The 22,953-nt window shown below is 40.0% G+C and overlaps 2 protein-coding genes across 4 annotated transcripts in view; one reads left to right on the plus strand and one right to left on the minus strand.

Annotated features, from left to right (window-relative positions):
- The window catches only part of ELP2 (elongator acetyltransferase complex subunit 2), a 42,204-nt gene extending 41,383 nt beyond the window's left edge, over positions 1-821 (minus strand). For all 3 annotated transcript variants that reach the window (XR_004429198.1, XM_033177950.1, XM_033177949.1), the window contains exon 1: positions 559-821. Coding sequence is in view for 2 of the 3 variants with exons in the window: in XM_033177950.1 (XP_033033841.1) it covers positions 559-696 (138 nt within the window). In the remaining variant the exon portion in view is untranslated. The remainder of the gene's footprint in view (positions 1-558) is intronic.
- Positions 822-1,389: 568 nt separating this feature from the next.
- On the plus strand, positions 1,390-22,431 carry SLC39A6 (solute carrier family 39 member 6). Its single transcript, XM_033177951.1, has 10 exons — positions 1,390-1,521; positions 3,654-4,400; positions 5,926-6,106; positions 6,965-7,134; positions 8,362-8,580; positions 13,546-13,651; positions 16,153-16,530; positions 18,048-18,128; positions 19,710-19,900; positions 21,216-22,431. The coding sequence occupies exons 2-10, from the start codon at positions 3,663-3,665 to the stop codon at positions 21,366-21,368; spliced, it is 2,217 nt and encodes a 738-aa protein (XP_033033842.1). The 5' UTR covers positions 1,390-1,521; positions 3,654-3,662; the 3' UTR covers positions 21,369-22,431.
- Positions 22,432-22,953: the final 522 nt, after the last annotated feature.

The following is a 22,953-nucleotide window of genomic DNA, read 5'->3' on the forward strand; positions in this document are numbered from 1 at the left end:
CTGGGTGAAGTCGAGGGAAGTCCCGCCTTCTCACCAGGACTTAGCATCCCCATCCCCTATGATCTTTCCCCCAAACTGTCACTTTCTCTAAAATGTCCATTCCCGTAGCTAAAACACAGGTAACATTTCCTTGAAATTCAATACAACAAAAGTTCATTAACCAAAACTGAAGGAAATACAGAAATGAGATTGCACCCGTGGGATGATGGTTTTAATTTACATGTAAATTTCAATTGTTTTAAAACCCAAATTGATTAACGGTACTACAGTTCCCCAAAGAAGGCTTCAGGTAAGATTCTCATCATTCGGGTTTCTGTCTGCGACCAACAAGTTACTGGCAGGTGATGGGCAGCAATGACCCTAGGATGACGCCACGCGTGAGACGGCGAAGAGTGAGGGGCGAGGAGCGAGTCCGATAGGTCCACTGGAGACTCTGAGCCCAAACCCCGCTCCCCCGACTCGCCTCCTAGGTCTGGGGCGGCAACTACAGAGCGCCCGGTGCACGTCCACAGGTTCAACCCCAAAAGCACAAGGGTCGGGGGTCCAGCGACCTCTTACCAGGGGGTCATAGAGCACCACGGAGCAGGACGTGCCAAAGGCCAGAAGTCCTCTGGGCCCAGAGCTCCAGTTCAGGACTCCCCGCACACGGTTTGGGCAGCAAAACACGTGAGAAGTCTCCAGCACAGGCGCCACCATGTCGCTAACTGGTCAACCGCACAGACTGAAACGCGCACTTCCGCCCTCGGAGCGGAACTACTAGAGTGGTTTCTCCCGGGGCATCACCCGGTCCGCGTTTCGCAGGCAGCCGCGGGCCAGACGAAGGCAGCCCCGCCCCCCTGCGGCCCTCTGGCTCCAACACACTCTTGAACACCTGTGCAAAGCCCTCGCTCTGCTAGCTCTCTTCTGGGGCCGTGGCCCCGCCCCGCGAACGAGCCAGGCCTTTGTCCCAAGAGTGAAACCCGAGTGGCTCGGGACCCTCCCTGAAGGACCCGGGGCTCATGTGCCAGGGCAGCGTCAGAAACGTCTCGCTACCCCTTATGACCCGGCTCCTAGCAGCGGCCAGAGCTGGCCGCAGGGCCGCTGGCTAGCGAGTAGGGCCTCGAGGAAATGACCCCCAAACTGCTCAGAGTGCGCTAGGCCGCGCCACGCCCCCGCGGCGTCGGCTAACACACGGAAAAGCGGATCCGTCTGCGGAGCCGGGTTCCGGGGTCGCACTGCGCATGCCCCGCAGTCCTGGCCGAAGGGGGCGGTGGTTCCCCGCGGCGCAGCGCGCGGCGGTAATTAGTGATTGTCCTCCAGCTCAGCGAAGGCTAGGGGCGCGGCTGCCGGGTGGCTGCGCGGCGCTACCTCCGGACCGAGGGGCAGCCAACCCAATGAAACCACTGCGTGTCCGCGTCTGGTAGAGATTTTTTGAAGAGACCAGTGGGCCCGTTCCGAGCCCTTTGGACCGCCCGTGTGGAACCAAACCTGCGCGCGTGGCCGGGCCGTGGGACGACGAGGCCGCGGAGACGTGTCTCTCAGGTCCGGGAGCAGGGCGGCTGGGAGGGGAGCTCCGCAGGCCAGATAGGCGGGGCGGGGAGGGGGTGTTCTGCGGAGAACGGTGTCCTGCGGACCGAGCAGGGGGCTACAGAAAGAGGATGCTGGGGGGAGCCCGCCGCAGGCGCCCACTCGCCCTAGAGAGGCGGACTTAGGATGCTCAGATGGGTTTCGGGGTGCAACGGAGAATTTTTTGAGGAAAAGATCCGTACTTTTCATCCCATATTCGAAGAAGGGGCTGACGTGTTTAGAAATAAAAAGCTTTTAGAAGAGAGCTTTGTGCCCTCTTCTCCGTTTTCTGTACTCGCCTTTTTCTCCAAGGCCCTTCCCCTCTGCTTTCCGTTTTCCTCCAGCACACGCCAACTTGCTGGAAAGGAGATCCTTCAACGGGTCCGCGACCGCGCTCAGCATCCTCCCTGGAGAAAGGCTCGGAGCTGTCCTCTGTGCTAGTCCCCTCCCACCCCGCTGCTCGCCTCTCTCCTGGGAATGATTTCTAAATGTTTATCTTTTGCCTAGTAGAAGAATTCCCGAAACTTCAAGCCCCAAAGATTCCTCTTTCAGGAGCGTCGTTCTACCCCGTACTTCCATTTCCCACTGTTCCCTGTATAATACCCCGCACTTGTGCAACACATGAGTTTAACGAGTACTTGTAATACACATTCCTTCATGTGTTTTCCTCATTCGCCTTGCAAAATAGGAATTACCGGTGTTTTAGATATGGTAATGAATGCGAGAGCGCTGCCCAGAGAAGAACAGCTGACCCTGATAGAGCTGGATTGCCCCATGCTCTTGCTCAGTTGGAAGCTTGACGTCTGCGTCTTTTGCTGGAGATGTGGGTTTGACCACCACCACCTCCACCGTTGGTGCTGGACATCCTACTGGATCTGAATTAACTGAATTCTGGCTCGAATTCTGGCTCTGCTTAACTGAATTCTGCTTTTCAAGCTCCAACTCAATTGCTCCCTCCTCCTTGGGGCATAGGCCTTTGGTTCCAAACACTGCTGTGGATTATTAACAGTCTGTGATTAAATGTTGACTGGTTTGTAGTAACACAAGGATGCTACAAGGGAGTTTTTCATGAAGTTCAGTTTACTTTAAGAATTCTATGTATGGACATAACGTGTCTGATTCATTGTCAAGAAGGAAAAAAAGATTCAGTGTGTATTTAAAGTACACACCTATTTGAGGCTGGGCATAGTAGTCACGCCTGTAATCCCAGCACTTTGGGAAGTGGAGGTGGAGGATCTCTTGAGGCCACGAGTTCAAAACCAACCTGGACGACATCGTGAGACCTCAACATAGTAAGACCTCTTCTCTACACAAAAATAAAATTAAATTAAATTTTTAAAAAATCTTTTTTGAAAAATTAAGTATACATGTATTTGAGTATGCATAGAAAATATCCTGAGGGATACACTGGCAAAATTGAGCACCTTTGAGGATTGTGATTGCACAAAGGGGTCTTAAATGGACTTGTATATAAGGAAAGTGTATTAGTTTAAAATTTTTAAATATGTGAATTGAGATTATTATTTCTATTTTTTGGTGCTTGAAGATTATCTTATGAAATGATGGTGATGATCAAGGTAGCTAGATTTCATTTCATTCTTTTTTTTTTTTTTTTTTGAGACAGGGTTTCACCATGTTGCCCAGGCTGGTCACAAACTCTTGGCCTCAGGTGATCTGCCTGCCTCAGCCTCCCAAAGTGCTGGGATTATAGGCATGAGTCACCACACCTGGCCTAGATTTCATTTTGAATCATTGGCCTCAGTGATTCCAATACTCATTCAAATAAATTCTCAACTTCAGTAAGAAGTTGATGGCTGTGGCCACATGGATCGCTCCTGTCTCTGAATTACTATTGCTTTTACAGTGCTAATGGCAGTCTCTTAGCACTCAGTTAGCTGTTCTCCATTTGTTTCATGTGTTTTAGGAATGCAAGGGTAGAGCCTAGGACTATAGTTCTTTCCATCTTCACACTACCTAGTGCCACACTAGTCACACCACATGATGCTCTGGCAACTTTGATTACTTGATTACACGTTAATTTTCAGTATGAGGTTTCTTAATTCAATTTGTTTTAGAAGTGAGTTAATTTTTTTTCCTGTCTTTTCTAGGAAGGTGCAATGGCGAGGAAATTATCTGTAATCTTGATCCTGACCTTCACCCTCTCTGTCACAAATCCCCTTCATGAACTAAAATCAGCAGCTGCTTTCCCCCAGACCACTGAGAAAAGTAGTCCAAATTGGGAATCCGGCATTAATGTTGACTTGGCAATTACCACACGGCAGTATCATCTACAACAGCTTTTCTACCGCTATGGAGAAAATAATTCTTTGTCAGTTGAAGGGTTCAGAAAATTACTTCAAAATATAGGCATAGATAAGATTAAAAGAATCCATATACACCATGACCATGAGCATCACTCGGACCACGAGCATCACTCGGACCACGAGCATCACTCTCACCGTAATCATGCTGCTTCTGGTAAAAATAAGCGAAAAGCTCTTTGCCCAGAACATGACTCAGATAGTTCAGGTAAAGATCCTAGAAACAGCCAAGGGAAAGGAGCTCACCGACCAGAACATGCCAATGGTAGAAGGAATGTCAAGGACAGTGTTAGTACTAGTGAAGTGACCTCAACTGTGTACAACACTGTCTCTGAAGGAACTCACTTTTTAGAGACAATAGAGACTCCAAGACCTGGAAAACTCTTCCCCAAAGATGTAAGCAGCTCCACTCCACCCAGTGTCACAGAAAAGAGCCTGGTGAGCCGGCTGGCTCGTAGGAAAACAAATGAATCTATGAGTGAGCCCCGAAAAGGCTTTATGTATTCTAGAAACACGAATGAAAATCCTCAGGAGGTAAGATGAGTGCATTATTTTAATATACCTGTGTGTCTGTCCTGTCCCTGCTACTCTGTTTCTAGTTGTGACGAGTTTAAAGTAAAAGTAAAATGATGAAGTTATTGAAAAGGGAATTTCCACCTTCTCAGCTGCCTGCTATATTGTAAACATTCCTAATTTGGAACTTAGGGAACGGTTATTTTGGTGACTATAGTGCTGCCTCCTAAAATTTTTTGAAATATAGAATATAAAATATGTAGAGAAAGATATCAAGGCTATCTTTAGAGAAAGTCTATAAAGGTGAACATTATTAATAAAAAATAGAAAATGAGGAGTTGAAAGCAGGAGTTAGAATCCATATTGTAGGGATGTTAGAAAGCAGGATGTTAGAATCCATATTGTGTGACTGAGGAGGCCGAAGACTACTGAGAATACCACTGCTGCGTACTTGACAGAAGGTCCACCATGACTTGAGGAATGATTGAAATTGGAGCAATTTCCATGAACGTCATGCTGGACAAGGGAAAAGTCTGGGCAGTGAGGTTCTGAGTTCATGTGGTTTTTCTAGAGTAGACTTCCAGACTGTACATAATTCACCTTGGCTGAGAGATGTCAAGAACAGGGAATTATGTCAAAAAAAAGGAACAAGGAATTAGTTGATACAGTTTAATAAGCAAAACTTCAGTACTTCATTCAAACCAGCATGTGACTGTACTAATTCTGGACTAATCCTAGTAATCGTCATAGCCATAGCGGACCTGGTGATAAAGTTTGCTCTGAGTAGTACCAACTGAGAACTGTGGTGGGAGTTGAAAATGTCTTTACAGAAGATGAGAAATTGGTACTAAAGTCAGGATTGGGTTTTATTTGTTTGTTTGTTTTCTTTTTCTTTTTTGGTTGGGGGAGAGATTGCACAGAGGAATAACTTCAAACTAAGTTTGTCATCTAATTAAATAGTTGAAAACATCTGCCTGCCGGTACAGGTTTGTTTTATTAACCAGCCTTGCCCTCCACAAGAATAATCTGCATAATTTAATATCCTCTCATTGCAGAGCATTACTTTGCCAGGTATGTAGACAGAACTGAGTTTTTGCAAGTAGAGTCATTACTAGAAGAGGGGCATGTCTTGGACTTGTTTAGGCCAAGTAGGATAGCGTTAGTACTGAAGCAACATATTTCTCAATCTCTGATGAACCCCATTTTGAAATTGAAGCTCATTTCCTTAATACGTTTATACAGTGAGTTAACAGGCTTGTGAATCTCCATTTATCCTCATGCTCGTTCCACTTGAGGCTTTCTCCCTAGGTGACTCATGATGTACTGCTTCTCTGATGAGATAGACAGAAAAGGTGGGATACCACTATGGTGACAGTATTGCCAGGTAGCTGGAGGCAAGTTCCAAAGTGCTCAAAACAGAAGTTGATTTTAATTTTCATTAACTCGAGAAAACAAAGAAGTAGCTTTAGTTAAAAAGAGTATTGTGTCATCACATTACTCTGATGGGGATGCCTTTTGGTGATTTTCCCTGCTTTGTTTCTTTCAGTGTTTCAATGCGTCAAAACTACTGACATCTCATGGCATGGGCATCCAGGTTCCGCTGAATGCAACAGAATTCAACTATCTCTGTCCAGCCATCATCAACCAAATTGATGCTAGATCTTGTCTGATTCATACAAGTGAAAAGAAGGCTGAAATCCCTCCAAGGACCTATTCATTACAAATAGGTAAAATTGCCTTTTTTATGTAAAAACAATTTCAGTAGATTCATTTATGTTGTACTTTTCCTTAGATTTGCATCAGCCCATTTGTTTTCCAGTACAGTTCCACATATGTCATCTTAGTTGTTCTTTGCCTTGAATGTGAAGAAAGCAAGGAAGGGGTGTTAGCCCTGCCCTTTAAAAAAACCCAGAAAATCAAATTTCAATTAGGACTTCTCTGTGTTCATCCTACAAGAAGGTGTCAGGATCACCTGAAATTTGGGATTTTTATATCATGTCACACTGTTTGGGAAGAGGTCTTGGGTTCATTTATGCTGCTTAGAAACCTAATACTGATACATTCTTATTGATAAGTGAAACTAGGATAAGCTATGCTATAGGGTAGAGTCGCATTGCTCAAAAGTAATGAGGAAGGAATCACTGCTTTGTTTTCTGAGGATATTATTGAATTCCTGGTTTCCTCCTCTTCTTTATTTTCTTCTCCTTTTCTCTAAGAAAAAAAAAAAAAACCTCTTTTATAATTTAGCTGTTATGGGAATCTGAAAGTTCAGTTCCTAAGTGAGCTACAGTTCATCCTTGGTAACCATTTATTTTTCCTGTTTCACCCCAACCTGAAGAATTTCCCGTTAGAGCTATGCTCCTTACCTGGAGAGTTCTTAAGTACCCGTCAGGTTGTTCATTTGAGCCAACAACAGATTTCTTGGTTATTGTGCTATTGCCACAGTAGGTCCTATTCACGTTGAATTTGTGTGTTTTTAGCTTCTCTCCTTTTACATGTTGCTTTATGCTACTCTCCAAAAGTCTTTCTTGTGAAGTTTATTAATTGTATAATTTTTCTTTGCTCTGTTTTGTTTTGTTTGACAGCCTGGGTTGGTGGTTTTATAGCCATTTCCATCATCAGTTTCCTGTCTCTGCTGGGGGTTATCTTAGTGCCTCTCATGAATCGGGTGTTTTTCAAATTTCTCCTGAGTTTCCTTGTTGCACTGGCCGTTGGGACTTTGAGTGGAGATGCTTTTTTACACCTTCTTCCACATGTAAGTATAGTAATTTTTCCTGTTAGTGTTTGATTATTCAACACTGAAAAAATAATATGTTTTGGTTTTTACTAGAATTTTTTGTATGAAATGTTAGAAATTTGGTTTAGAAAGGCTTATTTTAAAATATATTTGGTAAGTAAAATCTGTATTTTTCTGCTGGATCTTAATACATTTGTGAAATTTTTGCTTTCCTTTTACAAAACACAGACTAATTTAACTTTTTGAAACCCACTTAATAAAAAGAGACAAATTCTGCCCGGCTATTAGTACTGTGAGGTACTGCAGCAATGTGAGTTATCTGCTTTATCTGTTAGTGTAATTGCCACAGAAATAAAATATGTGACCCTTTATGTACCCAAGAAACTTGGAGGTTTTCTTCAGACTTGAATGTTTGTGTATGTATTTAGGGATTTACACTTCATGACACATAAAACAAGTTTGGTAAAGTGAATTTACTTTTCCAGCAGATATTTGGAATAAGTGCTCAGTCAAAAAATATGCGTGTTTCATTATTTAAATTCCCATTAAAGGTTTTCGGGTGATTGGGAAAAGGAAATCACACCATGCCTAGAGCACTACAAATCTCATGTTCCATTCAGTAGTGAAAGAAAACTATGTTGCTCTGACAAGCTCTCGGACCACCAGATGGCAGATGTTCGGGAAGACCTGCTGATAGAAAGTGGCATGTGTATGGGGCGTACTCTGTGATCCCCCAGTCTCTTAGTGTGTTCCACACCCGATTCCCTAATGTGCAATAGCGGTAGTTACTACTCTACTCAGCTACAGGCTGCTAGGGCAGTACACCTGGATCTCGGGTACCTGCCAGGGCCCAACACACACACACTAGGCTTCTTACAATGCTAGTCTGATGACATTGGTATGGGCTTTTCGGTTGGGAATATAAGCAGTAGAAACTGTGCACATTAAGTCTAGTATTCCTGTTATTTGTGGCCATGGTAATTTGTCACGCATTGAAAATGCTTACTATTTATGTATTATGAGGGTCACTGGGAATGTATCTGAAGTACATGACATGCATTAAGTTCTAGATAGCTAGCTACTCATTGGTCATTTTATTTTTAATTTCCTAAACTGCACCTCGTCTCTGAAATATCTGAATAATTGCGTAACTGAATGATTTCAGTTTTGACCTTACCTAGCCAACTTTCTGACTTGTTGTGTGAAACTGATGAATTTATAAATAACAAATTATTTTGCCTTCAGTCTCATGCAAGTCACCACCATAGTCATAGCCATGAAGAACCAGCAATGGAAATGAAAAGTGGACCACTTTTCAGTCATCTATCTTCTCAAAACATAGAAGAAAGTGCCTATTTTGATTCCACATGGAAGGGTCTAACAGCTCTAGGAGGCCTGTATTTCATGTTTCTTGTCGAACATGTCCTCACATTGATCAAACAATTTAAAGATAAGAAGAAAAAGGTAAGAAAATGTATGCTGAGTACTTACTATGCTTCAGACATTTATTTATAGTAGTACTCTAACTAGATTGTTAAACTAGCATGCCCAGGTTGTGTGAACTTTATATGAGAGGGAGTTCAGTACCCTTGAAGTACTTTTTGGTCCCAGAGATGTTTGTGAGGAGCATTTCTATATCTTAATAGCTCTGAAATTTTCTATCTTTGCTATTCTTTTGAAACTCATGACAGGGTAAGAAAGGGAAGGATGAACATCTGTATAAGTGACCAGACAAGGTACCAGGACCTTGAAGACCAGAAGCATCATGTATACATGGATACACTATCAATATTTATTAGTAATTATGATTAACTAATGTGATTAATTTCTAATTAGTCAACCAGTAGTTAAATGTTCTGTTTTCTTTTAAAGGGTATGTCACTTTTATAGGCTTGCCCTTTGCAAATTGGATTAGAAATGGAATGAAGTCAAACAATAGGCTCTTTCTTTCTGGCGAAAAAACACTTTTGAGTCCCCTATGGTAATTTGCCACTTTTTATTTGATATGATCAGGCAAGTCATTCAGAAGACTGTCAGGAGACTCTTAAAAATAATGTGGGTCAGGTGCAATGGCTCATGCCTGTAATCGCAGCACTTTGGGAGGCCAAGGCAGGCAGATCGCTTAAGGCCAGGAGTTCGAGACCAGCCTGGCCAACGTGGCGAAATCCCATCTCTACTACAAATACAAAAATTAGCCAGGTGAGGTGGTGCATGCCTGTAATCTCAGCTACTTGGGAGGCTGAGGCGCAAGAATTGCTTGAACCCAGGAGGCGGAGGCTCCAGTAAGCTGAGATTACACCACTGCACTCCAGCCTGGGCAACAGTGAGACTCTGTCTCAAAAAAAAAAAAAAATGATGTGTTCACATCTCAACATTTTAATCTAACCTAATACATCTGTACACTCATATTCTGGTCATTTGATATTGACCAGGATTTTCTTCAAGTTGGAGTTCTGTGTTCTGTATTATCTTTTCTTTTTTTCTTTATCAGCCATGCGGCTTCATCTATGATTTCCAATTTTGGTCTCTCTAAAATTGAACAAGAGATTACACACTTAAAGCTATTCTGAATGTAGAATCTAGGTTTTGGAAATTAAAAAAAAATTTATTCAGTGGTAGCCTTATGTAATTTGATATCTTTTTTTAGCACCTTGCCTTTGAATCTTCCAAGCATTCAGCTTTTGTGTTCATGGAATTAAGTATCCCCCTACCAGGCACGGTGGCTCATGTCTATAATCCTAGCACGTTGGGAGGCTGAAGCTACAGGATTGCTTGAGGCCAGAAGTTTGAGAGCAGCCTGGGCAACATAGCAAGACCCTATTTCTATTCCCCAAAAAAGAAGTAACTCCTTACCATAATTTCATTGTTTGAGCAATGTGTAATTAAATTGTGCAATTACAGTAATAAATATAACTGGCGTGAAGAGGTTTCAAAACTAGCACAGTTGATTCTTGCTGAGCATAGAGCTCACTGTGGGAAACAAATGCATGTGTAAACAGGAGAGTGTTTACATACTAGGACTATTTGCTTTTAGGGATTTAACATTCACTGAAACCTCAAATTAAAAATTTGGAACCCTCTCTTTAGTGCACCTAAATATAGAGGGAAGAAGTAAAATAAGAATAGCTTATTTTTTCTTAATCAAGGAAGTCATCTTCTGTGTTCCCATTGTCCCAATTGCTTCCCTTGGACTGTTTCTTAACGTTATTGAATAGTTTCTAATCTCATTTAATTCTCTCAAAAAGAAAAAAAAAAGCTACTCATTATATGGTGAGTACTGTGAGCTCTTCAGGCATTTTTTACTTAGAATTTTCCTTAAGAGAGCCATCTTGCACCCCTGGGAGATCCCATATATCATAGTTTTAGGTTACCTGCCATATATGGACTAGTTTATTCCTACTTCTTTAAGTCTTCTGCAATTATTCTTACATTAAAAAAAAAAATCAATTTTCATTCTGGGAGACTTGGGGGATGGGTTGGTTTTTTTTTTAACGGTATGTCTGGGTCAAAATGCCATAATTTATTTAACATTCTCATTTCAATTTTGTTTCCAAGTTTTACCTAAATACAGCTTTTCTTTTTTCTTTTCTTTTTTTCCTTTTTTAAGAAAACAGGATCTTTTTTTAAGAGACAGGATCTTGCTCTGTTGCCCAGGTTAGAGTGCAGTGGCATGATCATAGCTCATTGCAGCTTCAAATTCCTGGATTTAAGCAATCCTCCCATCTCAGCCTCCCAAGTAACTGGAACCATAGGCTCATGCCACCATGCCCAGCTAAGGATAGCTCTTCTTTAACTTAGCACTCTTTAACCTAGGACTCCAAGAAATAGGCCCTCTGTTAGCTGATACAGAATATTTTTTCTTTTTTAACTCTAGGTTATAACTCTAGATTGTTAGTGAGTTATAAAATCAATCTGTATGTCATAACCAATATTTTTAAATGCAACAGTAATATTATATATATATTACTGTTTTACATTACATGTATTAATGTGGGTTATAGAGTAGTTTGATACGCTCTGCTTTAAAATAGTATCTACTAGAATGTAAGCTCTTAAAAGCCAGGATCTGTCTTGTTTACAGCTCTGTCTCCAATGTGTAGAATAGCGTCTAGTACATGATAGATGGTAATAAATATTCAATGTTTAAGGAACATGAAACAGCAAGTAAGCATAATTTCTAGACGAAGACTTCCCATAGGAGTTTTGCAAATGTTACATGTTCTCTTCCCTTTTTGGAATATGGTGAGTTTATCTTTTGTTAAAGGCATCCAGATATTAAAGTTACTTAATAATTTTTAATCTAATTCTCTCTAAAAGAAAAATACTATTCATTATACTGTGAGTACGGGGAGTTCTTCAAGCTCGTAACAGGGCATTTTACTTAGGATTTTTCTTAAGAAGTCCATCCTGCATCCCTGGGAGATTCTATATATCATATTTTTAGGCTACCTGCCTTCTGCTACTTAAGGTTAACCTTCTGCTAATGAAGGTTATTGTTGATGATGAAAACTAGAGAATCATCTCTGATATCCCCCTCATCCCCATATCCAACCAAGTTTCAATAAGTATGTCCACGGTCTCTCCATTCCTCTCCATCTTTCTTGCTGTCATTCTAGTCCAAGCCATGGTTATCTCCCACCTGAGTGACAGTTATTGCTTCCTAGTAGGAGCCTGTCCACATTATTTTGCTTTCCTCCTTTTCCCAATCTAGATTTCACAGAGCAGGCAGTGATTTGTTTAAATGAAAATATGATGAGGTTGCCCACCACTACTTAGAATCTTTCCTTCAGTGACTGCATAAGTTTTTGGACAAAGCCCACTATTCTTAACAGAGTTCTGTTGTCTGATCTCCTTTAGTTGCCTCAGCCTCATCTCTGGCCACCCTCTCTGACCTAGTAGGCCCCAGCCACCTTGTACTTCTTTGAGTTCCAGAGCAGTGCTGACCCCTTCCAGGTGCTACTCCCTGCCTGGAATGCTGCCTCCCCTACCTTCCCCACCAAATTCCTGCCTATCTTTAGGTCTTGGTATAAGTTATATTTTTTCAGTGGCCACCTGGAAATTATTGAGGTCATGTTATTGTACACTCTTAATAGCACTCTGTTCTTTTCTATTATAAAATGTGTCAAAAATTATAGTCAAAGAAGTGTATAATCATTACCTGTGTAAAATCCCTCTCCCTGTGGATAATAAGCTCCACGAGAACAGAGACTGTGTGGGGCTTATTTTATGTTCTACTCCCAGCATTTAGCATAGGGAACATTATGGGCCCTTAATACTTATGGAATGAAAGAATTTGTTAAACTCTACCTTCTAGAACAATTGCCCAATGAGAAATAAAGCACCAGCATAAATGATTTAAGATACCCTGAGTTCATTTACTTTTACAAATATTTAAGTACTTTCTGTGATTGAGGCATTATATTTAGGAAAAGTGTAAAGATTTGTGTGTGTGTTTGCCTTTAAAAGCTCTTAAAACCTAAGAATGTATAGATACTTGATATGCTATTAGAGCTCGAATGAAATCTTAGGTATGGTGGTGATCATCATATTTAAAGGTACTGCAAATAAGAAATCTGTTATTTATGTGTAAACCTTTATTTTAAGTGTTCTGTCTAAGTAGATGATACACAGGCACCATTGTTCGAACAGTGACCTTTACGCAACATAGAGGCTGCTTGGACTTAGGTACAATTTCTCTGGTATGGTATTTGGGATGGTTAAAGCCCAGTGATGAATTCAAGGTTAATAGAGGCTTGTTTTAAAAGAGAAATCATGTTAATGGTGTTTTATTAAAGAAAAGTGTTTTATTTTAATAACTAAAAAACTATAGTTTGAGGTTATAAAAAGTATGAGAAGTATGGGGTTTCAGTGTGCAGAAGAGGCATGGAGGCAGCCAGGCAGGTGGTTACCAGATCACTAGATGCCTGAAGGAAATGCCCCTAGCTGGGTTTTTTGTTGTTGTTGTTGTTGTTTTGAGATTGTCACCCAGGCTGGAGTGCGGTGGCACGATCTCGGCTCACTGCAACCTCTGCCTCCCGAGTTCAAGCAATTCTTCTGCCTCAGCTTCCTGAGTAGCTGGGACTACAGGCGCGCCAAGCTAATTTTTGTATTTTTAGTAAGATGGAGTTTCACCATATTGGCCAGGCTGGTCTCGAACTCCTGACCTCGTGATCTGCCTGTCTCGGCCTCCCAAAGTGCTGCGATTACAGACGTGAGCCACAGCACCCAGCCGGAAGTATGCATTTCTGACAAGTTCCCAGGAGATATTGTGCTGCTAGTGTGGGACTATGCTTAGAGCAGATGACTGTAGGGGCATTCTGTGTCTTTTGCTTACCTGGTTATTGATCAAAAACTGTATATATATATATATAATATATATATATATAACAAATTATTGTTTTAAAGTATTGTTTTCCTTTACTATTTTAGAATCAGAAGAAACCCGAAAATGATGATGATGTGGAGATTAAGAAGCAGTTGTCCAAGTATGAATCTCAACTTTCAGCAAATGAGGAGAAAGTAGATACAGATGATCGTAAGTTCTTATGCGTAAATTTTAGGGCTAGAACGAGTTCATTGCTGTATGATTTGCAGGCAACTTGGACTATCTGGAAGAAATGGGACCATGTTCTTTGGTTTTGGGTTTTTCGGTATCTCATACATTTTAAAAAATTGCCAGTGAGTAAGTTGTTTTATGTATATTTACATTTATTTTTCCTGTAACTTTTGAAGTAAATTCATACTCAGAAAAGTTTCAAGAATCGTACAAAGAATTCCTGTATCCCATTCACTCATATTCCCCGGTTATTTTACCACACATTTATTTCTCCCTCTTTTTCTCTAGCTCTGTCTACACACACACACCTTTTTCTTTAATTTTTAGTGATTAAAGGGCCAGCTACACACACACTTTTTTTCTAAACCATTTGAGAGTAAGTTATAGACATGATGTTTCTTTACTCCTAAATACTTTAGTGTATGTTCCCTAGGAAAATGGACATTCTCTCATATAATGAGAGTTTAATTATTAAATCAGGAAATTTATATTGATACAGTGCCATTCTCTGTAGATGTTATTCTTTTGTTCCAAATGCCTTAATAGTGCTTTTTTTTTTTACCCCAACACTCCTCCCAACCCCCACCAAAATATTATTTCAGAGTACAATTCAGGATCAAATATTGCATTTAGTTGCCTCTAATTTTGGGTTTGTTTAGTATTTTTGTATGATTAGGTTGATCAGTTTTGGCAGGAATACCACAAAATGGTACTTATCCTTTTCTGTGACATGGTGTGCCACCTGATATGATTCTTTGTCACGTATTGGTGGTGTTAATTTTGATCACTTGCCTAAGGTTGTATCTACCATGTTTTTCCTGAAACTTGGCTGTTTGCTTGGCATATCTTGTCAGACAGACTGAGTTAAGATTCATATTTTAAACCTAGCTCCTTGCCATGATCTTCAAGGTCCCGCTGAGCCCACCACTCTCCCACATTGTTCACTGTGCTCCAGCCCCGCTGACCCTGGGAGCACATAAGGCTTGTCTCTGGGCCATGTACTCACTATTCCTTCTGCTTGGAATACTGTTCTCTGAGACCATCACATAAATTTCTCCTCTTGTTGTTCAGGTGTCAAATCAGATATTTCCTTTAGAGGCCAGAACTGAGCACTCAACTACAACAGGTCTCCCAGTCACTTTCCATATTGCACTTCTCTAAAACCAGTGCCTCCAGTACCTTTTTTATACCTGTGTTTCCTTGCTCAGTGGCTGTCTCCCCACAAGATTAGATAAGCTTCTTGAGGGCAGACACTTTGTCATGCTCCAGTCTCTCCCTACTGCCTAGTGCTGGAGTACCTGGCTTAGTATCGGTATGTAATAGACAGTTGTTGACTGAGGGGAGAGAACAACTTTATTGTTGCTACTGCCTATTTGTATGGTTTCCTGTCCACTGTATATTCTCCAACATGCTGTTTTTCTCTGAAGACCAAGTGAAATGCTTTCGCTGTTCTTCCTGCATCTGTTCCCTTTTTTTGGTTTTTTATTTTATTTTTTGTTGTTGTTGTTTTTGTTTGTTTTGTTTTTGAGACAGAGTCTCACTCTGTCGTCCAGGCTAGAGTGCAGTGGTGCCATCCGGTCTCACTGCAAGCTCCGCCTCCCGGGTTTACACCATTCTCCTATCTCAACCTCCCAAGTAGCTGGGACTACAGGCGCCTACCACCACACCCGACTAATTTTTTTTTGTTTGTTTTTAGTAGAGACACAGTTTCACCATGTTAGCCAGGATGGTCTCGATCTCCTGACCTTGTGATCTGCCCACTTCTGCCTCCCAAAGTGCTGGGAGTACAGGCATGAGCCAACGTGCCTGGCCCCCTCTTCAGATTTTTAAATGGATTCCAGTGAAATGTGTAATGAAGAGGAGGAAATACCTGCCCTAGAAATGGACTGCAGTGTCAGGGATGGTAACTATGTACAGGAGAAAAAAAAGCAACCTTATTGTGGAGATTTATTTTCCTTTGCACAAATAGATAATAATTGCTTCTTGGTGATGATGAAATAATTCAGATTCTCTGTTTTTTCCTTGAATTTTGCCTTCCAAAAAAGGAAGTCACATGGCAGGATTATTCGTGTTTTTTTATTTCTAATTTTCATTACTTCTCTAAGATATTTTTCTAAAATAAATATTTTAAATATCTAATGTAACATGTTTTCTAAAACAAGCAGGTTCTTAGGATGAGGAAAAAAGACATCTTTAAAAAGGTAGGGAGGCAGAATAAATTAAAGGAGAATCTGAGAGGTAGTTACTGAAGGTTAACATTTAAAATCCATTCTTAATATTTGAGACCATTCTATTTCTGGAATTCATTAAAAATCTATTGATGTTTTTCATTAGTAATACTTTAATGTTTAGTTCTGCATATATGAAGGAGTTATCATGCTTTAAGATCTTTTGTTGACTTTTTCAGTGAGGTTTGAAATGTCTCCAAGTCCATTAACAAAGCCTTCTAACTGCCCCATACCCTTTATGTTTATTCCTAGGAACTGAAGGCTATTTACGAGCAGACTCACAAGAGCCCTCGCACTTTGATTCTCAGCAGCCTGCAATCTTGGAAGAAGAAGAGGTCATGATAGCTCATGCTCATCCACAGGAAGTCTACAATGAATATGTACCCAGAGGGTGCAAGAATAAATGCCATTCACATTTCCACGATACACTTGGCCAGTCAGACGATCTCATTCACCACCATCATGACTACCATCATATTCTCCATCACCACCACCACCAAAACCACCATCCTCACAGTCACAGCCAGCGCTACTCTCGGGAGGAGCTGAAAGATGCCGGCATCGCCACTCTGGCCTGGATGGTGATAATGGGTGATGGCCTGCACAATTTCAGCGATGGCCTAGCAATTGGTATATGTCTACATATTTGTTCCTTGTTGATTGATTCTGAAATTTTCACATTAAACACCTAGTCAAATTTTAACAGAGAATAGATTAGTTTAGATGAGGATATTAGTGACTTCCAAGAGTATAAAAATGTTGTTTTTTCTTTTACTACTTTGACAATGAAGTACTTGATAAATGTTAGGTATGATTAAATGCTAGGAATTGTGCCTAGTCCACAACCTAAATTATAACTGTCAAAAGCTGTTCTTAAATTGCAAGGTCTTAAGATCAGCCTTTAATTTGTATGATGCATGTATGAGATTTTTTTTCTCCCTATACATTGAAGTTCCCTTATCGATAATGTAAGTAATATTTATAAAAGTAAAATTATGTTTTCTGTCATCTTTTATGCTAAAGGAATCTTCATACATCTAAGTCCAGTTACCAATCTCTATCCTAAGAAGAATTATAGAACTTTTGCTAATAAATTGTTATACCACAATTGGGAGATAACAGAATACTTACAAATTTTAATAATTTAGTGCTGGAAGGAACCATGCAGTTAGGCAACTGAGGCCTGTAAAGGTGGAGCCACTTGCCCAAGGAGGCTATGCTGTGTTATAGCTAGGCCTGGCCTTGGCTCCCTGGGAGTCGAGTGCTCTTGCTCTCATACTATGTTATGCAGAGCTGAAACAGACAAAGGAGGAATGTCCAACTGCACAGTCGGCTGGGTGTGGTAGCTCACGTCTGTAATCCCAGCACTTTGGGAGGCCAAGGCAGGAGGATCGCTTAAGCCCAGGAGTTCAAGATCAGCCTAGACAATATAGTGAGACCTTATCTCTACAAATAAAAAAAAATTAGCCAGGCATGGTGGCATACACCTGTAGTCCCAGCTGCTTGGTAGGCTGAGGTAGATGGAATGCTTGAACCCGGGAGTTTGAGGTTCTAGTGAGCTATGATCTCACCACTGAACTCCAACCTGGCCAACAGAATGAAACCCTATCTCTTAAAAAAAAAAAAAAAAAAAGCACAGTCATGGTTTATAATTGATTGATTGTATACTATGTCAGCTTTTTAAAAGGGGACAGCTATTTGTCTTAGAGTTTTCTCACTGAGATAGTGAAAGAATAAATGTAAACAGATCTGGTTACATAGTAAATTCCTCTGAGGCAAGTGAAACATGTTTATATCCTTGACAGAAGAGTTTTTTCCTAAACCTTTTTAACAGTTTATTTTATATTCTTGAATATGCCTTTTATATGGTAGCAGTTACTCCTCAGATTTGTATAACTTTATCTGCTTACTCTAAAGCATAGAAAACCTTCCCTTCTCTTTCATGCCTGATGTTTTCCTTTGGGAAATTTAGACCTCATGGAATGTACTCTAAGATTTCTTACAAAGAAGATACAGAGTTGGGTTGGGTAACTTGTGTTCATTCACGCCAAAATACTGTTTTTTTGTTACCTCGTTTTGCATACTGATAAGATTTAAAAGCACACAAATTAATGTAACCAAACTTTTTCTGATTGATTTTTACACAGGTGCTGCTTTTACTGAAGGCTTATCGAGTGGTTTAAGTACTTCTGTTGCTGTGTTCTGTCATGAGTTGCCTCATGAATTAGGTAAGAGAACCACATAAATTGTATTTACCAGGTGGGTGAAACGTCCTAGTGTTACTGGCTTTTGCTAATGGTAGTTGAGCAAGCTTCTTCATCAATTCCATGCCTTCTCATAAGTCTGCTAACCAGCATACTGATGACATCAGGGATCATCTTCATACATACAAGGTGAATAAGACTACAGGATACAAAGGAATCATCTTCCATTAACAGAAGCTGAGAAAGAGAATCTCATTGGAATTGAATGGAAGTGGATGAGTTGTGTTGAATATTGTTCTTCTTTGTCATTGGGCCTTAAAACCTTCCCTAGTTCTGGATCCCAGTTCACGTCCTTGTTTTTCTTCTTACAGAGATATATTCACATACATACTGCCGATACCATTTTCACTTTTGTTCCTTTTTGTATGTTCAGCCATTCCTTATAATCTTCAGCATCTAATTTATGTTCCACATTCAAGTCCCATGAAGCCCCTCTCTTATTTCCATCTTCATGTGTCTCTTTTCTCCTTTTATAATTGTAGCATTAAACTCTTCAGCTCTTAGTTATGCATTACCATTATCATTTGCTGATCATCTCATGTGTCTTCTTCACCCATTCCTCCCTTCTTTATGGCCAAATTCCAAGCTCCTTGAAAACAGTGCAAGACACGATAGTAAATTTTTAGTATTTATCATTTTGACAAAGTTGTAAGCCTTAAAAAAATTTTTTGGATAAGGTATCTGGCTGGGCGCAGTGGCTTACACCTGTAATCCCAGCACTTCGGGAGGCCAGGGCAGGGGGATCACCTGAGATCAGAAGTTTGAAACCACCATGGTCAACATGGTGACACCCTGTCTCTACTAAAAATAAAAAAATTAGCCAGGTGTGGCGGCATGCGCTTGTAGTCCCAGCTACTCGGGAGGCTAAGGCACGGGAATGGCTTGAACCCAGGAAGCAGAGGTTGCAATGAGCCAAGATTGTGCCACAGTATTCCAGCCTGGGTGACAGAGCAAGATGCTGTCTGAAAAAAAAAAAAAAAAAGGAAGAAAGGAAAGAGTTTGTACATCAAGTTGAATGATGAAGAATAAAAAGGAAAAACAATAGTTTATACAGCTGTTAGGGTGATTTACTGAGTAACACTGCTTTAACCCTAGGTAATTCTTAATTTTGTCTCTTTTTCCCCCCTCAAAAACACTGGAAAATTTTCTTAAATCTGGGAAGTATCTTGGTATGTGTCTTTTTTTTTTTTTTTTTTTTTTTTTTTGAGGCGGAGTCTCGCTCTGTCGCCCGGACTGGAGTGCAGTGGCCGGATCTCAGCTCACTGCAAGCTCCGCCTCCCGGGTTTACGCCATTCTCCTGCCTCAGCCTCCCGAGTAGCTGGGACTACAGGCGCCCGCCACCTCACCCGGCTAGTTTTTGTGTTTTTAGTAGAGACGGAGTTTCACCGTGTTAGCCAGGATGGTCTCGATCTCCTGACCTCGTGATCCGCCCGTCTCGGCCTCCCAAAGTGCTGGGATTACAGGCTTGAGCCACCGCGCCCGGCCGGTATGTGTCTTAAAAATGATTTCTCAATGACTTTCCTCCTTTTTTGTGTTCTGTTAAAGGTGACTTTGCTGTTTTACTAAAGGCTGGCATGACCGTTAAACAGGCTGTCCTTTATAATGCTTTGTCAGCCATGCTGGCGTATCTTGGAATGGCAACAGGAATTTTCATTGGTCATTATGCTGAAAATGTTTCTATGTGGATATTTGCACTTACTGCTGGCTTATTCATGTATGTTGCTCTGGTTGATATGGTAAGTTTTTAAGAAATCTTATTACATTATTGACCAACAATAAAATAAATATTCGGTAAAGCCTCATATTTTTCTCTCTATTTTGGGGGAGCAGGAAGTGGAATCTTGCTATGTTGCCCAGGCTGGTCTCAAACTCCTGAGCCCAAATGATCCTTCCACCTCAGCCTCCTGAGTAGCTAGGACTATAGGCTCAATAAAATAGCATTTTTTCTTTTTTTTTTTCTGGCTGGGCACAGTGGCTCACACCTGTTAGTCCAGCATTTTGGGAAAGCAAACCGGGCAGATCACATGAGGTCAGGAGTTCGAGACCAGGCTGGCCAACATGGTGAAACCCCGTCTCAACTAAAAAATACAAAAAAATTAACCAAGGGTGGTGGCATGTGCCTGTAGTCCCAACTACTTGGGAGGCTGAGGCAGGAGAATCAGTTGAACCCAGGAGGTGGAGGTTGCAGTGAGCTGAGATTGCACCACTACACTCCAGCCTGGACAACAGAGAAAGACTGTCTCAAAAAAAAAATCATTTTTTAAAAAAAGGTTTTAAATGCGGTCATTATGAGAAGTGATTCTATATTCAGAAATTTGTGACATATAAGAATATAGGTTCTTCAGAGTTTTTTTTTTTTTTTTGGATTGTTGATCATACCTTTATCTTGCTTAATATGTATCAGGATTCACAAAAATACCTACATCCTTCTGATGTATCATTTTAGGATGTGATCTCAGTAATCAGGCAGTGAATTTTCTATAGATTTGTAGGAAATCTAGGACAAGACACATATTGTTGGCATGCTGCATACTTCAGAATGGTTAGTTTATTAGTCAACAAAGGAGTCATATCTTTTTGTCACTAATGTCCTCAAAACAATCCCAGCCAGTCTTACTGCTAAAATTGTATTTTATTATTTTATTTTTATTTTTTACTTTGTAAGCAATCAAAGACAATATATATCTTATATAGTATAAGGTTTTCTATCTCTGAACTAAAGACAAACTACATCCAGTTCAGATATGCAGCCAGGAACTGAAATAGGAAAATCAATGTAGCTTTTCCATTTCCAGTGGAGCACACTGAACCAATGCAAACTTTTTCTTGCCCAGAACATCATGAGTAGTATTGTTAAACTGCTAGGAAATGCTGTGTGACATTATGAGCTAGAGTCAGTATGTATGTAATCATGTTTTAAGGAATTAACTCACAGTATATCCAGCTACAAATAAAGCTAGTATACTGTCCTACAAATTTTTCTAAAAACTAATCTGTAGTTCTAAAAACTTAAATGTCACTCTTATTTTCCCTTACCTTTTTTTTTTTAAGGTACCTGAAATGCTGCACAATGATGCTAGTGACCACGGATGTAGTCGCTGGGGATATTTCTTTTTACAGAATGCTGGGATGCTTTTGGGTTTTGGAATTATGTTACTTATTTCCATATTTGAACATAAAATCGTGTTTCGTATAAATTTCTAGTTATGCTTTAAATGCTAGAGTAGCTTAAAAAGTTGTCATAGTTTGAATAGCTTATAGGGAGATGAGTTTGTATGCTGTACTATGCAGCATTTAAAGTTAGTGGGTTTTGTGATTTTTGTATTGAATATTGCCGTCTGTTACAAAGTCAATTAAAGGTACGTTTTAATATTTAAGTTATTCTATCTTGGAGATAAAATCTATATGTGCAATTCACTGGTATTACCATTTTATTATGTAAACAAGAGATTTGACATGACATGTTCTGTGTATTTCAGGAAAAAATGTCTTTAATGCTTTTTCAAGAACTAACACAGTAATTCCTATACTGGATTTTAGGTCTCTAAGGAACTGCTGGTGTTTAGGAATAAGAGTATGCATGAAGCCTAAAATACCAAGAAAGCTTATACTGAATTTAAGCAAAGAAATAAGGAGGAAAAGAGAAGAATCTGAGAATTGGGGAGGCATAGATTCTTATAAAAATCACAAAATTTGTTGTAAATTAGAGGGGAGAAATTTAGAATTAAGTATAAAAAGGCAGAATTAGTATAGAGTATATTCATTAAACATTTTTGTCAGGATTATTTCCCGTAAAAACATAGTGAGCACTTTTCATATACTAATTTAGTTGTACATTTAACTTTGTATAATACAGAAATCTAAATATATTTAATGAATTCAAGCAACATATCACTTGACCAAGAAATTGGAATTTCAAAATGTTTGTGCAGGTATGTACCAGATGAGTATAGTGAGTAGTTCTATGTATCATCAGACTGGGTTATTGCCAAGTTATATATCACCAAAAGCTGTCTGATTGGGTATTCTGGTTACCTGGTTTACAAAAGTATCGTAGTAGTAAAACGTTGATATATATGAGGATATTAAAACCATGCTGAGTATCATTTGACTTCGATTCAGAAAGTACTTTGGTATCTCTCAGTGCTTCAGTGCTATCATTGTGAGCAATTGTCTTTTATATACAGTACTGTAGCCATACTAGGCCTGTCTGTGGCATTCTCTAGATGTTTCTTTTTTACACAATAAATTCCTTATATCAGCTTGATGTCAGACGTCTGGTTTTCTTTTCTTTTTAAAAATTTTTTTTTACCATCAGAACCATTTTTAACTGTAGAGTTCAATAGTTTTAAGTATATTCATGTTGTGCAATGAATCTCCAGAACTTTTTCATCCTGCAACACTGAAACTATACCCACTCAACAGCAACTCCCCATTTTCCCTAAGCCCCTGGTAACCACCATTCTACTTTCTATTCCTAAAAAATTGAGCTATCTGACTTTTTAAATTATAATTTGGATTGTAGTATACTAATCAATTCATTTATATTATCATATTAGGTGGCCTTATTCAGTTTTTAAATTGTTTATCACAAAGGGTACTTCAAAAAATATTGGTCCACAGTTTGTTCTCGGGTGTCCTTTTTTTTTTTTTTTTCTAAACAACTGGGCCTAAAACTGTAGAAGAATCATTATTAATATTCTACAGTCTCAAGAGAGTCAATGTTTTAATTTAAGATCTTTACGATGGAGAGCTTGTGATGAGACTCAATGGTTGAGAGAGACTCCAG

The sequence above is a fragment of the Trachypithecus francoisi genome, unplaced genomic scaffold (genome assembly GCF_009764315.1).
Source record: "Trachypithecus francoisi isolate TF-2019V2 unplaced genomic scaffold, Tfra_2.0 Lachesis_group19, whole genome shotgun sequence".
Taxonomy (NCBI): Eukaryota; Metazoa; Chordata; class Mammalia; order Primates; family Cercopithecidae; genus Trachypithecus; species Trachypithecus francoisi.

Excerpts from the sequence above, each read along its gene's own strand:
- SLC39A6 (XM_033177951.1), top strand. The coding sequence starts at position 3,663 with ATGGCGAGGAAATTATCTGTAATCTTGATCCTGACCTTCACCCTCTCT. Across the intron at positions 4,401-5,925 it reads CGAATGAAAATCCTCAGGAG|TGTTTCAATGCGTCAAAACT; the intron begins GTAAGATGAGTG and ends TGTTTCTTTCAG. Across the intron at positions 8,581-13,545 it reads TTAAAGATAAGAAGAAAAAG|AATCAGAAGAAACCCGAAAA; the intron begins GTAAGAAAATGT and ends TTACTATTTTAG.